We start from the raw sequence: 16,777 nt of genomic DNA, 5'->3' as shown, positions 1-16,777 counted from the left end.
TGTGGAGCTGGGGGGTAGCATGCATGTGGCTGGATGCGGAGCAGCAGCAGCGCAGGGCAGTGTGTGGTGGCAGCCTTTCACTGCCCTGAGGGGGGGCGTGTGCAGGGGGGGCACGGGGCTGGACACAAAGCATGGAGAGGAGTGGTGTGCAGCCAGATGTGGAGCAGCAGCCGTGTAGGGTGGTGGGTGGTGGCAGCAGCCGCCGCATACAAGCTTCCCTCCCCTGGCTCCTGGGAGGCAGCAGTGGTGCGGGATAGTGGGTGGCAGTGCTCTGTCTCTGCCCCTTTATCATTCTTGATGGGCACTGGCAATTCGCTAATGTAATAATAATGTGCATTTGCCTTCCTGACAAAGTCTATGCACCATAATCTGTAGCTGATATACATAAGCACACAGGCACACTTGCCTTATGTGTCGCAGGCATGTTGGCATTCTGGAAACCTCCTGGAATAGATTTAAACAAAGTTGGCAACACTACCCATGAAGTTTCTTTACCTCCTTATTAGTAGGTTTGACATCAATGCAGCAGAGCAGGGGGGTTTCAGTGACATAATTTAGCCATGCCCTGAAGAACCGGTCACCCAGCTCTGAACTGGTGGAGCCCTGCTTGCTTGTTTTCTGTAAGTGAGAATGCACAGAGGCCCCTGAGAGTCTCACCCTATCCATGAACATTCATTTCTCTGAGCTGTATAGCTCTCTGCAGTGCTGGAGCAGGCATGAAGGTTGTAGGAGGTGCACTCTTCTTTGCAGAGGGAGTTGTCTGACATAGGACACCACATGAGGACACTGGGACACCCCACAAGAGATAAGCCTAGGAAAAAGACTCCTACATACTTATTGTCTGCAGTGATACCCTCACTTGTAACTCCCACTGCTACCAGCCCCTGGAGAGCTCCCTCACATGAGCTGGAGTCTCAGGATTTCTGAAGGCAGCTTAAAAATCATGCGACAAAAAATAGTTTGGGGTTGTTTTGCTGTCGGGGTATTCCAGGCTCCAAGCTTTTCTCCAAGCTATACTTGTGTTTTCCTCTGCACATATGCAGGCTCTGACATTACTTTCTTTTCCTGAAAACTGAGATTCTCAGGCAAAAGCCTGAATGCAGAAATTAAGGCCATGAGAAAAGCACCAACTACTGAGATACTCCCAATAATACTGGGAGAGTTGGCACCATTGTGACTGCCCTGGGCTGACTCTAAGAGCAAAAGCCGATACTGGTAAGTACTCTCTCATTTCCAGTTTCCAGTTAGGAAAGATTGGGAAGAATGAGGCTTTTTTTCTTCATGGAAGCCAAGATGTGTGAGCAAACAACATGCAGGAGGTCCTTGCAGAGTTCTTCACTCCTCCATCTTTGCCTTCCCTGTGATGGCAGCAGTGCTCACATCTGTCCTGTTATTCCTCATGACTCATGTTTATGATCCACGTTCTCTGTTGTGCTTGCTTTACTCTCACAGAGAGTGTCCCAATGCAAAGCCTGCACTGTTATAATGACTATGCCGTCCAAACAACCTGTGTGTGGCAGGAGTGCTCAGAGGCTCGTCAATTCCTGAATATGACTCTGTTCCAGATGGATAACAACACAATGTAAGTGCATGAACTCTGCTCTGTAGGAGAAAGACATAAGGGGAGCTTGTCTGCTGAACCCAAGAGGTGGGGATGGGTGGAGAAAAAGGGATCTGAGCTCACAGCCTGGCTTTGAGCAGTGTGTAGACACTTGTACTAGTGTGACAATTTTTGAGTCTCCCGATTTTTCTGTAGGTGATAAATTCCAGGCTATTGCATTTGGAAGTGAGAAGCAGGCAGTATAATAGGTACAGGGATGAAGGTCTTGTACCAGCTAGGGAACTAGGGGTGGTCCCCTTCCCCCTGGTCAATTCCTGTTGTTGTAGGAGAAGTACAAGTTAATTCTGTAGAACACAGATGGGTGGAGAAGCTGTCAGAAAGAGAGAAGTATATGTCTCTATGTTTCATCAGGCTTCCTCCCAGAGATATGAGGCTGTGCATGTTAATATCTCCCCACCACAGTTGCTTCCTGCTGAAAGGGGAACTGAGTTATCAGACTGAAGGGCGTATGAGGAGAGGGAGGGAAAGAAACAGAGAAAAGAAGAAAGAATAAAAAACATGAAAAGAAGAATATGGAAGGGTGAGGAGAGAAGGTCCAGGAACTGGGAATTAGTGGAGGGGAACTGGAGGTCTTACCTACTGACTCTTGCAAAAGAGATTTTGAAATCACTTGTGCCTTGTTCTGACATAAATTGAAATCTATGGCTGACCTTACTAGTGTTTGGATTTGGCTATAAGAGAGAGGTCACCCCTGAGGGACAAAATCAAATAAATGGTAAAATGACTATGAAGAATGAATAGACTAGGGCACCTTATCACACAAAGTGGATTCAACTGCCAGCACTAATCAGATGACATACAAGTCTATTCATCCCTTGCTTCATATCACAACTCAGTACCGCCAGAATATCCCAGTGCTTGGTAAAACTAGCTCATGGATAAAGACCAGTTAGATGATGCAGTGCCCCCAGGTGACCAACGTGGTTCCAACTGGCAGAAGATAATGTTATGAAGAGTTTGCAGACATAGGTCAGCTCTTTTGGCTGAAGGTGCACAACTACTACTAGTTAACTCCATTGATACTAGATTTTTCACTGATACTAAGCATTGACATAATTCAACCATAGCCAGTTGTCTAGGACCTAGATTCTAGGTTGCTCCATCCCATCCTGGGGGGCGGGATAGAGGGGTGTGTGGTGTGGCTGGTGGTGGGCCGCAATTTTTTTTTTTATTTATGTAAGTATGCTGTGGGATGGAAAAGGCTGGGAAACGCTGGCCTAGGTTGCTCCATCCTATCTTGGCTCTGGTTTTCATGCCTTTGTCACTTTTCAGCTAGATTACAGCAGTATACGTGGACGTGACCACTGAAATGCTTAGAAAAGTCCAACTACTACAGAAGTAATCTCAAGAACACAGGCATCCACAGGCATATCAGACCTGTGTTCAATACTCTAATGTATGAATTTTAGATCAAGTTCAAGGGCTTGTTTCTTACCTTCTATGGGCATTCCCTGGTTTGGGACTGGGATAATTAAAGCTCAGCCTGAAACCCATGGTAGTCAACTACACTCTTTTGGCACAATGGAGTTCTCCACAGTGAGGTCTTCTGCGCAGGAGAGAGAACTTCCTTGAGGGCTCATTTAAGATGAAGGAATGAAGTCCCCCACAGGAGATAAGGAGCATAACAAGGCTCACCACACTCAGCTTTAAGTGCAGGATACATTTATTTAGCTTTCCTTATCTAATAGAAATAGTGAATATTGTGTATATTTAAAAAGAAAACCCTAAATCCCCCCACAAGAAGACACCAGAATAAATGATGATCAACATATTGGAGATGTTGGTAGAACAGTCAGATGCTATGTGAATAAGTCTGGTATTAGAATAGAATAGCATAAAGTAGAATGCGGGGAAGGTTTCAGGATCTACTTCCTGTAGTTAAATCAGCTTTTCAGGGTCTTTTCCTCTGTATGTAGGAATGACATGGAGATCCCGTGTGAGTCTCACAGAGTCGAGGAGCATGCTGACTGCCAGGGTTCCCATGTGCACTGGGTCTGCCCTGGAAACATCTCCTTTTTTAAAACTAATATTTACATCTTCAAACCTGACCGGGAGCTGCAAGCTGAATTGAATGTCACTCTCTTCCAGACTGGTAAGGATGAGATGCCACATCTCTTTCCTTCCCATAAACATTTGCAGTCCTTTGAAATGAATAGTTCTTCCTTCAGTGCAATCCTTTAGCCCTAAAATGGAATCCTAACCCTTAATTTTATAATCCATCCTAGAATCAGATATTATTTCCATTGTGAGGTCTGTCCACCGGTGTCTTGTCTGGGGCATCCAGGATAGAGAGCTAGAGAAGACTATTTCTGAAGGAAGAGGGCTGTTCAGTAGTTTAGTTATCCCTCCTGCAAAGATCATGCAACTGTCAGGGTGCTGTGGGGATTTTCTGATGTGAACTATGGCGTATCCATTGATGGATGGGTGGATGAACAGATTGACTAATATAATGCTTAAGGCTTTGCTACAGTGAAGCCTGGAACTAAAAATATTCCTTCTACTTCCCCCCCACCCCATTCTACCTAGAGGAAGCCTCACTTCTGCCTTTCTCAGGAGATGATGGTCAGCCCAAGAATCTCCGCTGCCTCTTCAATGGTGTTGATCGCCTCCTGTGCAGCTGGGAAGTACGGCAAGAGGTCACCAGCTCTGTCTTGTTCACACTCTTCTACAAGGCTACACAGACATCAGAGTAAGTGACCTGCCCCTGGCCTCCTGTAGGCACCTTTCTTCCTATGTGTCTGATCATCATTACTCCTACTCATATCAGCTCAGTGGCGGATCCAGGAATGGGTCAAGGGAAAGTGTGGCCCCCAATTTGGGCTGCACCATGCATGCACAGTGATCTCTGAGCTCACTGTCTGATCAGCTTGCACTCCTGCTGGAGATTTGCATGAGCAGTGGGCTCTGAACACATCAGCTGTTCAGGGCAGGGTCTGCCTGGAGCTCCAGCTTTCACATGGCTCTGGTGCCCAGGCGGTGAATCTTGCTGCTGTTTGCCTTTCCCCTCCTTCATGCTCCCCACTGAATTCAGAAGCAGGGCAAAGGAGGGAGAGCACCCCTTTTCTGGATCTTCTCCTGCATCAACCCTACCTTCTTTTTCCCTCAGAGAGAAGGAATGCTTGCAAGTTTATGAGGAGAAGGTGTCTGACATCCCCTATGTACAGCAGCGTTGTGAGATCAATGTCACCAACCGCAACCATACAAGCCAGTACCATGTAACTGTCCGGCCCAAGAAAGAAGAGAAACACATTGATGCCTATAAGCACAGTGAGACCCTATTTCCATAGTCCACTGTGGTAAACCTGGGATTTTCCCCTCAAAGAGAGTCAATGTTCGGATTGGTAAAAGGGACTAAGCAGTGTGTGCGTGTGTTTGGAGGGATGGGGGCAGGAAGGAGTGATGAGCTGATTAAGATTCAAACTAGACCATGATGTTTGGAGCAGATGTTAGGCTAAGGAAGTGTACAGAACTTGAATACCTGGCACAGACAGAGCACTGCTATGAGGAAGCTTGCAATAGTAGACTGCTCTAAGAATGGTTACAAAAGCAGGATTCGGCTGTTAGGAATCACAGGCCATGATCCCAACTTACCCAAGTTGGTGAGAATCTTTCCATTGACATCACTGGGCTTTGGATCATGGTTTTGGGTTGCTGCATCCCTGATGGGGAAGCTGAATGGTTTGGTACCAAATGAAGTAGACTGCAATCAGATTGCAATTCCTTGGCTTTCATAGAGCTCTGAAAAAATACAAAAAGGATTGGTCAGGATGAGATAAAATATACCAGGTGGAATCATTACCATCAGCCAGCCTTGCGTCTCAGCAGACAAACTACAACTTGGCATCCACCCCAAATGGTGAAAAGCTGTAGAGAATGGGCATAAAGATGCTGAGACAAGGAATAGATGCACAAGCCTAAAATGTTCCTTGTGTTCTAGTCAAGGTGCTTGCACCCACCAACTTGACAATGACTACAAAGGAAGACCAAGAGTATGAACTGAGATGGGTAAAGCATAAGCTACAGTATGGCTTTATAAAACAGAGCTATCAAGTCTTGTACTGGAAGGCAGACCAGCCCTCGGAGGTAGGTGTTAGCAGTGCTGGAGATCTAACACTCCTGTGAGATGGTGGGTAGGAAAGGCAATTTAATTCATTTTGCTTTTCTCTTCTCAGACTGCCAAGTCCATCAACATCAGCAATGATGAGCCCCCCTTCATCTTGAAGATGCTAGAGCCATCAACATGCTATAGGGCAAAAATGCGGGCAAGGGTGCATGCGCCCTCTGACTACGATGGTCCCTGGAGTGAGTGGAGTGAGGAGTGCACTTGGGAAACAGAGCATGGTACTTGTGACTTGGTGTTCTGTGGGTAACAGTGTGCTTCATAGAAAAGAGGTCCCTTGGGCTGGGGCTTAGTGGGAGCCAGGCTTCTCTATATTAAACTAAGCAAAGCTCCTTCCTAGGGGTCCCTCCCTTTAGTTGTCAGAATAGGAGCCCTGACAGGCAAGAGGCTTGTGCTGCAGGAGCATAGTTTGAGATTCAGGGTCTAAAGTGGATGAGCTGGATGAGGAGGCAGGAAATTCCACAGAGAAAGCTAGCAGCATATTCAAAGTGTCTTTCATAGGCTTTAGTTCTAAGTCCTAGGCAAGTCTGAAGGTGAAGGTCACTTGACAGTAATCTTCTTTTACACAGTCCCTTCCCTCTACACCACAAACCTTGGCAGCATCTGGGTCATTGATTTTAATGGGGGTGATGCAGAGTAGGCCTGTCTACACCCCCAGCTATTGCTAATGTACTCAGTCTTGCATTCACTAGATTTTACTCTCTTTTTTCTTTTTTTTGTTTGTTTTTTTGATCTGAGGGTTTCTTTGGTCTTTTGCACTCTTAGCATGGAGCAGAGAACAGTGGCTTAAGGTCTTTTTTTTTCTCCCACTCTTTTCTTGATGACAAAATAACATCTCATAGATTTCATAGACATTGGGGCTGGAAGGAACCTCGGGAGATCATTGAGTCCAGCCTCCTGCCCCAAGGGCAGGAAGTCAGCTGGGGTTGTAGGATCCCAGCAAGATAAGCATCCAAATGCTTCTTAAAAGAATCCAGAGTAGGTGTTTGCACCACCTCTGGAGGCAGTCTATTCCAGACCTTGGGGGCTCAGACAGTAAAGAAGTTTTTCTTTTTGTCCAGCCTAAAACGGTCTTGCAGGAGTTTGTGACCATTGTACCTTGTCACCCCTTGGGGCACTCTGGTGAACAGATGTTCCCCCAGATCCAGATGCACACCCCTGATGTACTTATAGGCTGCCACCATGTCAACCCTGAGCCTGCACTTTTCCAGGCTGAAGAGTCCCATGGCTCTCAGCCTCTCTTCATAAGGCCTGCTCTCTTGCCCTCTGACCATGCATGTGGCTCTCCTCTGGACTCTCTCGAGCTTCTCCACATTCTTCTTGAATTGTGGAGCCCAGAACTGGATGCAGTACTCCAGCTGCGGTCTCACTAAAGCTGAATACAGTGGGAGTGGGAGGATGACATCCTGAGATTTACTTGAGAAGCATCTATGGATGGAAGCCAGAGTTTGGGTTGCTTTACCAGCTGCAACATCACATTGGTGGCTCATGTTCATCTTATGGTCAATTGTGACCCCCAAGTCTTTTTTGGCCATGGTGCTAGTGAGCGTAGCACTGCCGAGCCCGTAAGCGTGATGCAGGGTTTTTTCCAAAGGTGGAGTACCTTGCATTTGTTGGTACTGAATGTCATCGGGTTTGTATCTGCCCACTTTTTCAACCTATCCAAGTCATCCTGGATCACCAGCCTATCCTCAGGTGTGGACACTGTACCCCAGAGTTTGGTGTCATTGGCAAACTTGGCCAGTCCACTTCTGACACCAGTATCTACATCATTGATAAAGACATTAAAGAGAACAGATCCAAGGATGGAGCTTTGGGGGACACCACTGGTCACAGAGTGCCATGATGATTCACTTCCATCAACCACCACTCTCTGAGTCCGGTCTCGGAGCCAATTCCCCAGCCATCAGACTGTGAAGTAGCTGAGGCCACAGTTGGCCAATTTTTCCAAGAGGAAATCATGGGACAGCAGATCACAGGCTTTTTTAAAGTCCAGATATGTGATGTCAATCTCTTCTCCCTTGTCCAGGTGATAGGTCAGCTGGTCATAGAAGGACATGAGATTGGTCAGGCAAGACCTACCTGCAACAAACCCGTGCTGGCTATCCCTCAGGACGTTGTCATCAGCCAGCTTGTCAAGAATGGCCTCTTTGATGATTTTTTCTAGAATCTTTCCAGGGATTGAGGTAAAGGTGATTGGCCTGTAGTTCCCCAGATCTACTTTCCTCCCTTTCTTGAAGATGGGCATCACATTCGCCTTCTTCCAATCATTAGGTACTTCACCTGAGTGCCAGGAGTTTTTGAATATCTTTGCCAGTGGCTGGGCTATGACTCCTGCAAGAGAAGGACCCAATTCCAACAGAATTGGCTCTTTTTAAAATGGCTTAGGTTGGAAGAAAGAATCCTTTTATAGACCATGGAAGCATCAGAATTTATGGAAATACAAGGTCCTCCTCAATTTTAAATAAATTGGTTGCCACGATGCTCTTGGGGGACCAAAAAGAGGGGGCTTGGATATACTTGGATTGAATCATGACTTGGGTTTAGCAGATCTGTTCATAGTTTCATCATCCTGGGAATTGGCACAATTCTGCTGAGAAATAACAGCCAGTCTCTCCTCCTTCGGGGAATTTACCAGACCTCACTATCAGGACACATGCCTTGCCATGTGACTAAAGCTCTCCTACATATCATCCGTTAAACCAGAGTGAAATGTTTGCTGTAGGATAAAGCCATTGTGGCCCTTGAGAAATGCTACAAACTCCTACAAAAGGTGAGGGGAAAGATATGCATCCTCTGTAGTGCTACTAAAATGGCAGTAGCAGCTGCTGCTGTTGCAGCACTAAGGACAGCTGAGACCCCTCAAAACACTCTATTTTTGCAGCGCTAAAAAGTGTAGATGCACTTGTAGTACTACAAATGAGTACCCATCTATGGCATGTCTTGCTTTCACTTAATTTCTCCCTCTCTCTTTTTTCATTTTCAGTTGTGTCACCACTGATTCTCCCATTCATGGTCTCAGTTGTCACTATCATTCTGATAGCAACTGGTTGGTGCAGCTGTAAATATCTCTTCAAGTAAGTCTGGATGCCTGTGGGCAGGGGAGATCCCCAGAGACCATGCTAAACTGAGTGAAGGGAGGGTGGAAAACCAAGGGTGAAGTGCTCCATGGTCACATCCATGGTCACCTTAGTTCAGCTGGGATAAGCCTAGGGTACAGCAGGCAGCCCCGTCTGTGACTGGGGATTGGGTTAGTGCAGGGTCCTGGCAGTCCAGTGCATATATGGTGTTATAGTGGCCCAGGGCAAGGCTATGCATGTGATGCAGCCTTTGGCTGCCAGCAGCCACAGACCAGATGTTTGCCCTGCCAACTCTGCATCACTGGTGTTGTTGTTGTTGTTGCAGCAAGAAGAAGAAATGGGAAGAAAAGATTCCCAATCCCAGAAAGAGTCAGCTGGTGCAGGGCTTCTTCCAGGTAAGAGGGGGCTGTATGCTGCAGAGCTGCACCTGGGAAGAGGGAGGAGGAAGCTCTGCAGGGGCCAGACAAAGAGAGGTAGGCTGCCCCCCAGGTTCCTGCTGAGGGGAGCAGCCAGTTTGGAGTCTGCCTGCTCACAGCCCACAGCTGGTGGGAGTCATTGAGAATGCTGTGGGCAGAGTGGACATCACAGGTAAGGCCTAGGGTTTCTTGTGTCTCTCACTGTGGCTCAGTGGCCAAACCTGGGGCTTCAGAGATAAAGAACCATCTCTCCCCCAAGATGCACCCAGTTCTGCTGGTCAGGTCTGCAGAACCCTGAGTAGAGGGATTCCTTCCTGGTCTTCACAGACACAAGGTTTGGGTTCTCAAAATTCAATGTACATCACTACCCAGGTTTTTTGGAGTCAGAGATAGTATCAATTTCTTTTAACACTCCTCTCTGAGGGAGTAGGGGAATTGAAGCATATGGAAGTCCCTGAGAAAGAGCTGGGAACTGGACCCAGGCCTCATATGGCCTAGGCTATGTCACTAATAACTCGGCCACATCCCAACCATTGTTTTTCTACTGTTCTCTTCTAAAACTCTTCTTACCTTAAGCCACCTTTTATCCCCTGCTCTGCACCTTTTCAATCTACCTCCTGTTTCATGGGAGGTGACTGGGCGTGAATATAACGTTCCAGGGGAAATGCCCTCACCTTCTCCATGAGACTGGAATAATTTCTATCCCCTTTCCAGACAAGCATGCTATGAGCAGTTATGCCATGTGCTCCACAATGGAAGGTCACTTTGCTTACCCCATTCCTGTTGATTGGTGAAGTTTTTTCTATCAGGACTCTGCCTGTCAGCATATGGGAGATGTCCAGATGATATGTAAATAAAGAAATAATAACTGAACGTGTGCCACTGACTCTTGCCTTACACTCATGCAGCTGGACTTCTTCCTGCTCTCCTGCTGATCATTCTCTGAATGGGTTCAGTTCCATCTGGAGAGCCTTTACTTTTTCTAATAGTCTTTAATGTGCTATCTCCAAAGCAGTAATTAGCATGGGACCTAGGACTGACCCCTGGGCTGACTCACTGGAAATATCTCTGTTATGGAAGAGCAACACTTTCACAGTGGCTCTTCGTTTCTGATCACGCAACTGATTTAAAGCCACAGTTGGACTTTGTTCTCTCCCCTGAGATTTTAAAAGTTTCAGTTGCTTCTGATGAGTTTTCTTATCCAAAGACTTTTCACGTACCTATCAAAGGCTCAGCTGTTGTTCTGTGCACCCAGCAAGATTTTCTGCATCCTACCCCTGCTGATGATATCCTTGGAGCCTTATTGCCATTGCAAAGAGTGGCAGATTGTGACTTCTGCAGTGTTGTTGCTAGCTCCTTGAGTAGAACTGCTACTACACACCTTCCCCTGCATAACACACAGGGTGGAGACTAGCATAGTGGAAATGAAAGAGAGAAAAAATAGACCTTAGGGAAGTACTAGGAGCAGTTCTGCCTCCAGGATATCCTTTGCAGTAGCCTGTGTGCTACATGCCCACTTTTAATTCAGGGTTCCTGGCTCTCCCTTGCCATCCAGGAGATTTCTTTCAATAGTCAAGATCCTTCTTTCCTGAGGGGATGCTGTGAGTTTTTCTCTCTCTCTTTAGAAAGGACCACTAGGTAATCTCATGCCAAGCAAGTTGGTGGTCTTTGACAATCAGAGCCATTTGGAGAAGGTGGAGCAGATCAACAAACTACAAGTGCGGGATAGGTAAGGGAACAATGTTCTGCTGAGTTGTTGATGTCATCCAAAGTGTTTCTCAGTGACCCTGAGATCTCAGTGAGTCTGAAGATAGCTGCTGCCATCAGGGAAAAGTGAGAAATGTAACTTCTGTAGATGATAAAACACACCAAACATTCACAAGGCTGCCTGGAAATATGTATGGATAACTCTGGAGGGCCCAAGGATAAAGACAAAGAATAATTCTGGCTGTGTCCCTCCCCAAGCTGGATGAATACCCATGATTTCCTGGCCTGGAAGCAGGGATATAAAAACTGCCCCAATCCACATGTGCATAGTCTGCCATGTGAGTTATAAAAACTACATAGTGCAGATGTTGGTAATCATGTTCTCTGAAGGGTGACCAATGGCTTGGTGCATGTGTCCTGGGAATACAGGAATCCCCACTGGTTCACTAAGTCTTGGGTTGTGATACCATCAGGGACCAATGCCAGACACTCCAAAAGGTGGTGTTGGGAACCTGACATGTGGGGTAACCAGCCCACAGGGAAGGATTACTTCTCCTCCCTTTCCTTCCCAAGAGGCTCTTTCTCCTTAGCTCATACCTGTCTCTTTGCAATGCTCTTTGCAGGTGACCTCTCCTTAGTGGCTTATCCCTTTGTTTTTGTCCCTGTTGCAGCATGGTGAAGGTTATTTTGGCAAGGTCCTCAGGAACTGAGGCACCAAACATGGACCCAAGAAACTGGTATCACACTTCTCAAGTGCCAGGCTCTGCTTCACTTTCAGCAGTCCCATGTGCCTGGCATTCAAGTGAAAGGACGAGTCATTCCCTCACACTGGCCCCATTTGCCTGTGTTGGTGGTGCTACAGCAGACACTCCCTCTCGGGTACCTATGTCCTACTTTGATTTTAATGGTCCGTACCTGTATTCCCCATGTGGGGACTCCCTGGCGAATAATCAAGAGGACTGGGAAGCACGCCCCAGAAAGACTTAGGGAAGAATCAATATCCTTGGAACATTTTCCCCAAACCACAGAGGGCTACAGACCTTAGTGATGGAGAGGGTCATGTCACCCCCAAACTTTTTTCTTTCCTGACCAGAAAGGGACAAAGCATATATTTGCAGGAGGACAAGAAACATCATCATCCCAACCAGCAGATGGGGAAGAGACGAAAGAGATAAAATAGAAGGCCTGGACTCACTGACTGCTGTCCTCTTGAATGGCTCCTCCCAGGGCCTGCAAAAAGGACCAAATACAGCATTCACTTACATTGGATTCACATCCCAATGTAAATTACACTAAGATCTGGTGAAGCAGATGTGCAGCACCTTGCCAGATAATGGAGGACCCACCTGCAGCAAGCAAGAGGATGCGCTTCCCATGCAGGCCATTTGGTCCCCCAAAACCTTGAATATTGATGAATACTTTGCCTTGCCAGTGTGGGATGGACAGTAGCCAGTTGCAAGGGCAAGGAAGTTTGATGAGGTTGTGAGACTATCAGCAAAGACAGTGTGTGACTGAACAAAAATGCTGCTGTTTAAGAACTGTCACCTGTTTTACTTCCTACCCTTCCCCCCTACCGACACCCAGGGAGAAAGACAATGAGAAGTTCTTCTCTCCCAGCCTCCATGCTTACAAGTGAAGGACATTAATTAGCACCATGTCCTCCTCCTCAGTATATTTGGCTACAGGAACAAGCCAAACTGCCCTATTTGAAGAAAGCTTCTTCTTTTCCAGAGCTGTCATTTCTGATAACGTTGACATGTTTATAGTGCAGAATGTGTAGCGATGACTTCAGTGCAAACTTTGCAGCATGAGGGATCCAACTTCATGTCATGTGTTAAGACTATCACGAGTTCCTGGCATGAAATGCCTCTTATTCTTAAATCCAAGAGTTTATTTAGCAAGATAATAATAAAAATCATCCTGGAGCTTTGATAAGAAGGGTGTAGCAGGAATGAGAACTGCTCAGGACGGTACAAGATGGACAGGAATAAAGGGGTGAAACTGAAATTGGAAAATTTGGCTGGAAACCAGGAAGTCTCTGCTAACTGAAGTGTGATTCAGAAGCCCACACCATAATTAGAGTGCACAAAACCATGGAGACGTACTTAATTGCAAGATCAACTATGCAGGAGATAAGATGTGCAGATTGTCAAGCCAGGACCTTGTGATGCTTGTAGTTTTGCTTGCTAAAATACTGTAGGATTTGCTGCTTTTCTAGGCGTTGCCTGTTGCTAGATGATCGTAATGCATCTGAACTAGCTGCTTTGGTAACAATCGTGTGTGAGGTATAAGCTGTGTCAAAGAGGAAAATCCATTTCTCTCCAATTCCTTTATTGCAAGCAAAGCTTTGCAAGTTCTTGAAAGCCACTGGCTCAGAGCTGCCACGCAGAGATCTGACCTTGGGAAATCATTTAGATTTCAGTGCATCACCTGCCAAGTACAATGTTTAGCTCTGGCTTTGCTGCAGTGTCACAACTGATGAGGGGAGGAAGATGGAGTCCAGCACTTCTTAGCAGGTGTGTGTCAGAAATACTAGTTCTGCTTAGTGTGCTAATTGGATACATCTGTTTACTGTTATTCAGTGTAATTTGTTCGTTTGGATAATGTGACTTGTTACAAACAGCATTTCAAACTCGTGTGGGACCCCATTCCAGTGCTTTTGATTGCATACACTAGACACTGTAGAAACCCTCAGGTGAAGATACTCCCTGATCCAAAATGCTTATTTGGGTACATCAAGGTAGGATTAAAAACAGCAAAAAGGGGAAGCAACAGTGACTAGTGCAATAGTCATACAATCCTGCAGTTAGGCAAGTCAATAAAAGATTGAGTTCATCATAATGCTTTCCTTATTCCTAGAAATAAGTATGTAGCAAAAACACCTCTCTGGTTCACTTCCTAGCTCTGTGTCATTGGCAATTTCTAGGAAGCTGCACTGTAAGCTATTTTATTATCTGGGCCTTTTTCCCACCAGGAATACAGGGCATTTATACATGTGTGCCGGGAGTGTGTGTGAGTGTGGGGGGGGCACTTTAATTAGAGTGCCTTGAGTGTCACATGTATTAGTGTCCATGTGCTAAAAAATGGTGGCAGGGGTGCTTTAGCTAAAGCTTGTCAAATAAGCTTTATTTAAAGTGCCTGCACTGCCATTTTTCAGCATGGGGACACTGATACATGTGATACTGGAGTCTGCTGGAGTGCAGTAATTAGCTCCCTTCAGCAGACTCGATTAATTGAGTCTGCTTGACATGCTGCAATTACAGTATATTGGAGCAGCCTGGCTGCATGTGTATAGGTGCCTATACTGCCTAGGACAGTGGTTTTAAACTTGTAGTCCACAGACCCCTGAGGGTCTGCAGACTATGTCTAATGGGTCTGTGAAAGTTGATATGATCAGTCAAAAAATATGTGAATACCCACACTTACACTTCAAAGAGATCCGTACTTCCATTCAAAATTTCCAGAGGGGTTTGTAAAAGAAGAAAAAAGGTTGAAAACCACTGGCCTAGGACCTTGACAGTCTTATTAGATCCTGGAGTGTGCTTGTCTGAAGTGCTTTTCTTTCCATCACAGTGGGGGAACATTTGAGAGAGGAAGGAAAAGGAGGCTGAGTGACTGCAGTGAACCTCACATCAGTGAGAAAGCTTACAGGACTTCAAGAACAATAGCTGGAGAACTCCTGAACATCATCTACCCCACAGAGAAATGTTGAGCAAACCCTGCTCCTAATGGCTCTATAGTACATGGGGCTCCTGCACTGCAAGTGGGAGTCGTGTGCCATCAGGCCAGGCTCCATAACACCACATGCATCTCCCCTCTGGAGTGCTGGAAGTCCCACATGGAGGCATGGAGCCAGCCCAGCCCAATGATGCTTGGCTCCCACCTGTAGTGCCAGGAGTCCCATGCACTGGCATGGAGCCAGCCCACTTTGGCTTGAAGATGTGAGCCAGTGGACCAGGCCAGGTGGTCTTTATGCTGCCACGTGCAGCTCCCGGTACTCAGCTGGAGCTGTGTGCTGCTGAGGGGCTCTGCCTGCAGCGGGCCAGGAGTGTCCTGAAGGCCTACTGCTGCTGCTGGCGGTGGGGGCTGTGCACAGTGGTGGGGGGTCATCTCCACCCCAACCCCCCCCCTCCTCCTGCAGGCTGGAGCTCCCCCTCTCACTCACCAGCTGTCCAGTTGCACACCATTGTGCTCAGTGCCTCCACATGGGGCTCCCAGATGGAGTGCTGGGAGCCCCACAGAGGTGGAAGCACAGAGCCCACCTGGTCCAATGGCATGCTGTGGCAGGTTTGTGTCCTGGGGCAGCTGTGTGACCCCTGCTTAGCTCAAAATCTATTACTGTCCTCCCTTAATGGTTTCCTGCCATGCCTTGTTCCTGTCATGCCATGCCTTGACCCTTAATCTCAACAGACCCTCTCAGCTGGCCTGTGCCCTTGGAGGGCCCCTGTAGCTTCAAGGGCTACACGTGTCTCTGTGCCCCTCCGGGGCACCCATAGCCTTAAGAGCTCAATGCGTGGCTTTGTTTCCTCCCCTACACTATGCCCCGAGCCTCATGGGTGTTCTCTCTCTCTTTGATGCTAACTATTTGTACACTCAGCCCCCTTGAGCCCTCAGACCCCCTGGTCCCCTTACATAGTCTCCTTCTGGGCTCTCGGACCCCTGGTCCTGCCCACAACCCCTCCTCCGGGCTCTTGGACTCTCTAGTCCAGCTTGGCCCGCTTAGGGCTCATGGACCCTCTGGTCCAAGTCTCAGCCTTTTCCTCAGGTGCTGGATCCCTTACTGGGTCCTACTCTTAGTCTGAGGGCTCCTGGGTTATCAGTTCTCTAGGTAGGCTTTGAGCCTATGGTACCTCAGGGCTCAAGGCTAAACTATGAGTGTAACTTAAACAAGTGAGAAACATCTTAATCATCTGGCAGACGTCTTAAACCCTTTAGGGGCTTAACATAAACAAGGCCATTTACCTGTAAAAGCCCAATCATTCTTAGTTCAGGGAACTTGCTTCTGTTCCCAGGCCTACAAGAGTCCTTCAGCAATATCCAGGTCCCGGCAGGAGCCTTGCTACCCTGCAGCCAGGAGCTGCTCACTTCATGGTTGCTGGCAAGAGCCTCTCTGATCATTGCAGGCTCTGGGCTTATGCAGCTCCAGCCTGAGCCCTCTTCTGGCCAGGTGTGTTCCTCATTAGCTCCCCCCGCCACACGCAAGCGGCCTCACAGTAGGGCTGTGCGAGGCTTCAGACTGCGCTTCTGATCTGGAAAAGATTTGGATGCTTCGGACACTGAAGTAGCATGTCCGGATCAAACTGCTGGCTTCATTAGGCTTTCTGAAGTGGTTTGGAACTTCTGATCTGCTTCGGAAAAGCTTCAGAGCCACTTTGGAGATCTGACCATAGGGTATAATGGGGAATCAGTGAAATATCTATAACTTTGCTGTTTTTTGTCTGATTTGGATGAATCTTGTAGGGGTGGTAGCCTCAAGTTTCAAGAAGATAGGTGCAGGGGTTTGGGGGGAACTGCACCCCAAATTATTGAAAAGAAAAACTTATCTTACGAGTATGTGTTATGTCACAAGAAGGTGAAAACTGCAGGCATGCTAGCCCCTGCTGAGGACATGAAGCCTGCCAAGTTTCAAGGAGATAAGTGCAGGGGTTTGGGGGAAACTACCTCAAGCTGCAGACAAGCAAAACTCATGACGTGTGACCCTGTGTGTGTTAAGGTGCAGCAGAGTGAAAGCTGCAGGGATGGTGGCCCCTGCTGCCACCACGAAGCCTGCCAACTGTCAAGGAGATCGGTGCAAGGCTTCTGGGTTCTGGGGCCCTGCACCCCTGGCTGCTGA

General features: G+C 47.3%; 1 protein-coding gene across 1 annotated transcript in view; it reads left to right on the top strand.

The window, feature by feature from the left end:
* Positions 1 to 16,777, top strand: part of CSF2RB (colony stimulating factor 2 receptor beta common subunit) — a 45,338-nt gene that overhangs the window by 1,895 nt on the left and 26,666 nt on the right. The window contains exons 2-8 of the mRNA XM_019515283.1: positions 1,453 to 1,582; positions 3,538 to 3,713; positions 4,148 to 4,310; positions 4,728 to 4,888; positions 5,559 to 5,704; positions 5,794 to 5,962; positions 8,728 to 8,818. Of these exons, the coding sequence (XP_019370828.1) occupies positions 1,453 to 1,582; positions 3,538 to 3,713; positions 4,148 to 4,310; positions 4,728 to 4,888; positions 5,559 to 5,704; positions 5,794 to 5,962; positions 8,728 to 8,818 (1,036 nt within the window). The remainder of the gene's footprint in view (positions 1 to 1,452; positions 1,583 to 3,537; positions 3,714 to 4,147; positions 4,311 to 4,727; positions 4,889 to 5,558; positions 5,705 to 5,793; positions 5,963 to 8,727; positions 8,819 to 16,777) is intronic.

The sequence above is a fragment of the Gavialis gangeticus genome, unplaced genomic scaffold (genome assembly GCF_001723915.1).
Source record: "Gavialis gangeticus isolate Ggan-Ray unplaced genomic scaffold, GavGan_comp1, whole genome shotgun sequence".
NCBI lineage: Eukaryota > Metazoa > Chordata > Crocodylia > Gavialidae > Gavialis > Gavialis gangeticus.
Note: the sequence above shows the minus strand (reverse complement) of the source record. Positions and strands in the feature narration are given on the sequence as shown.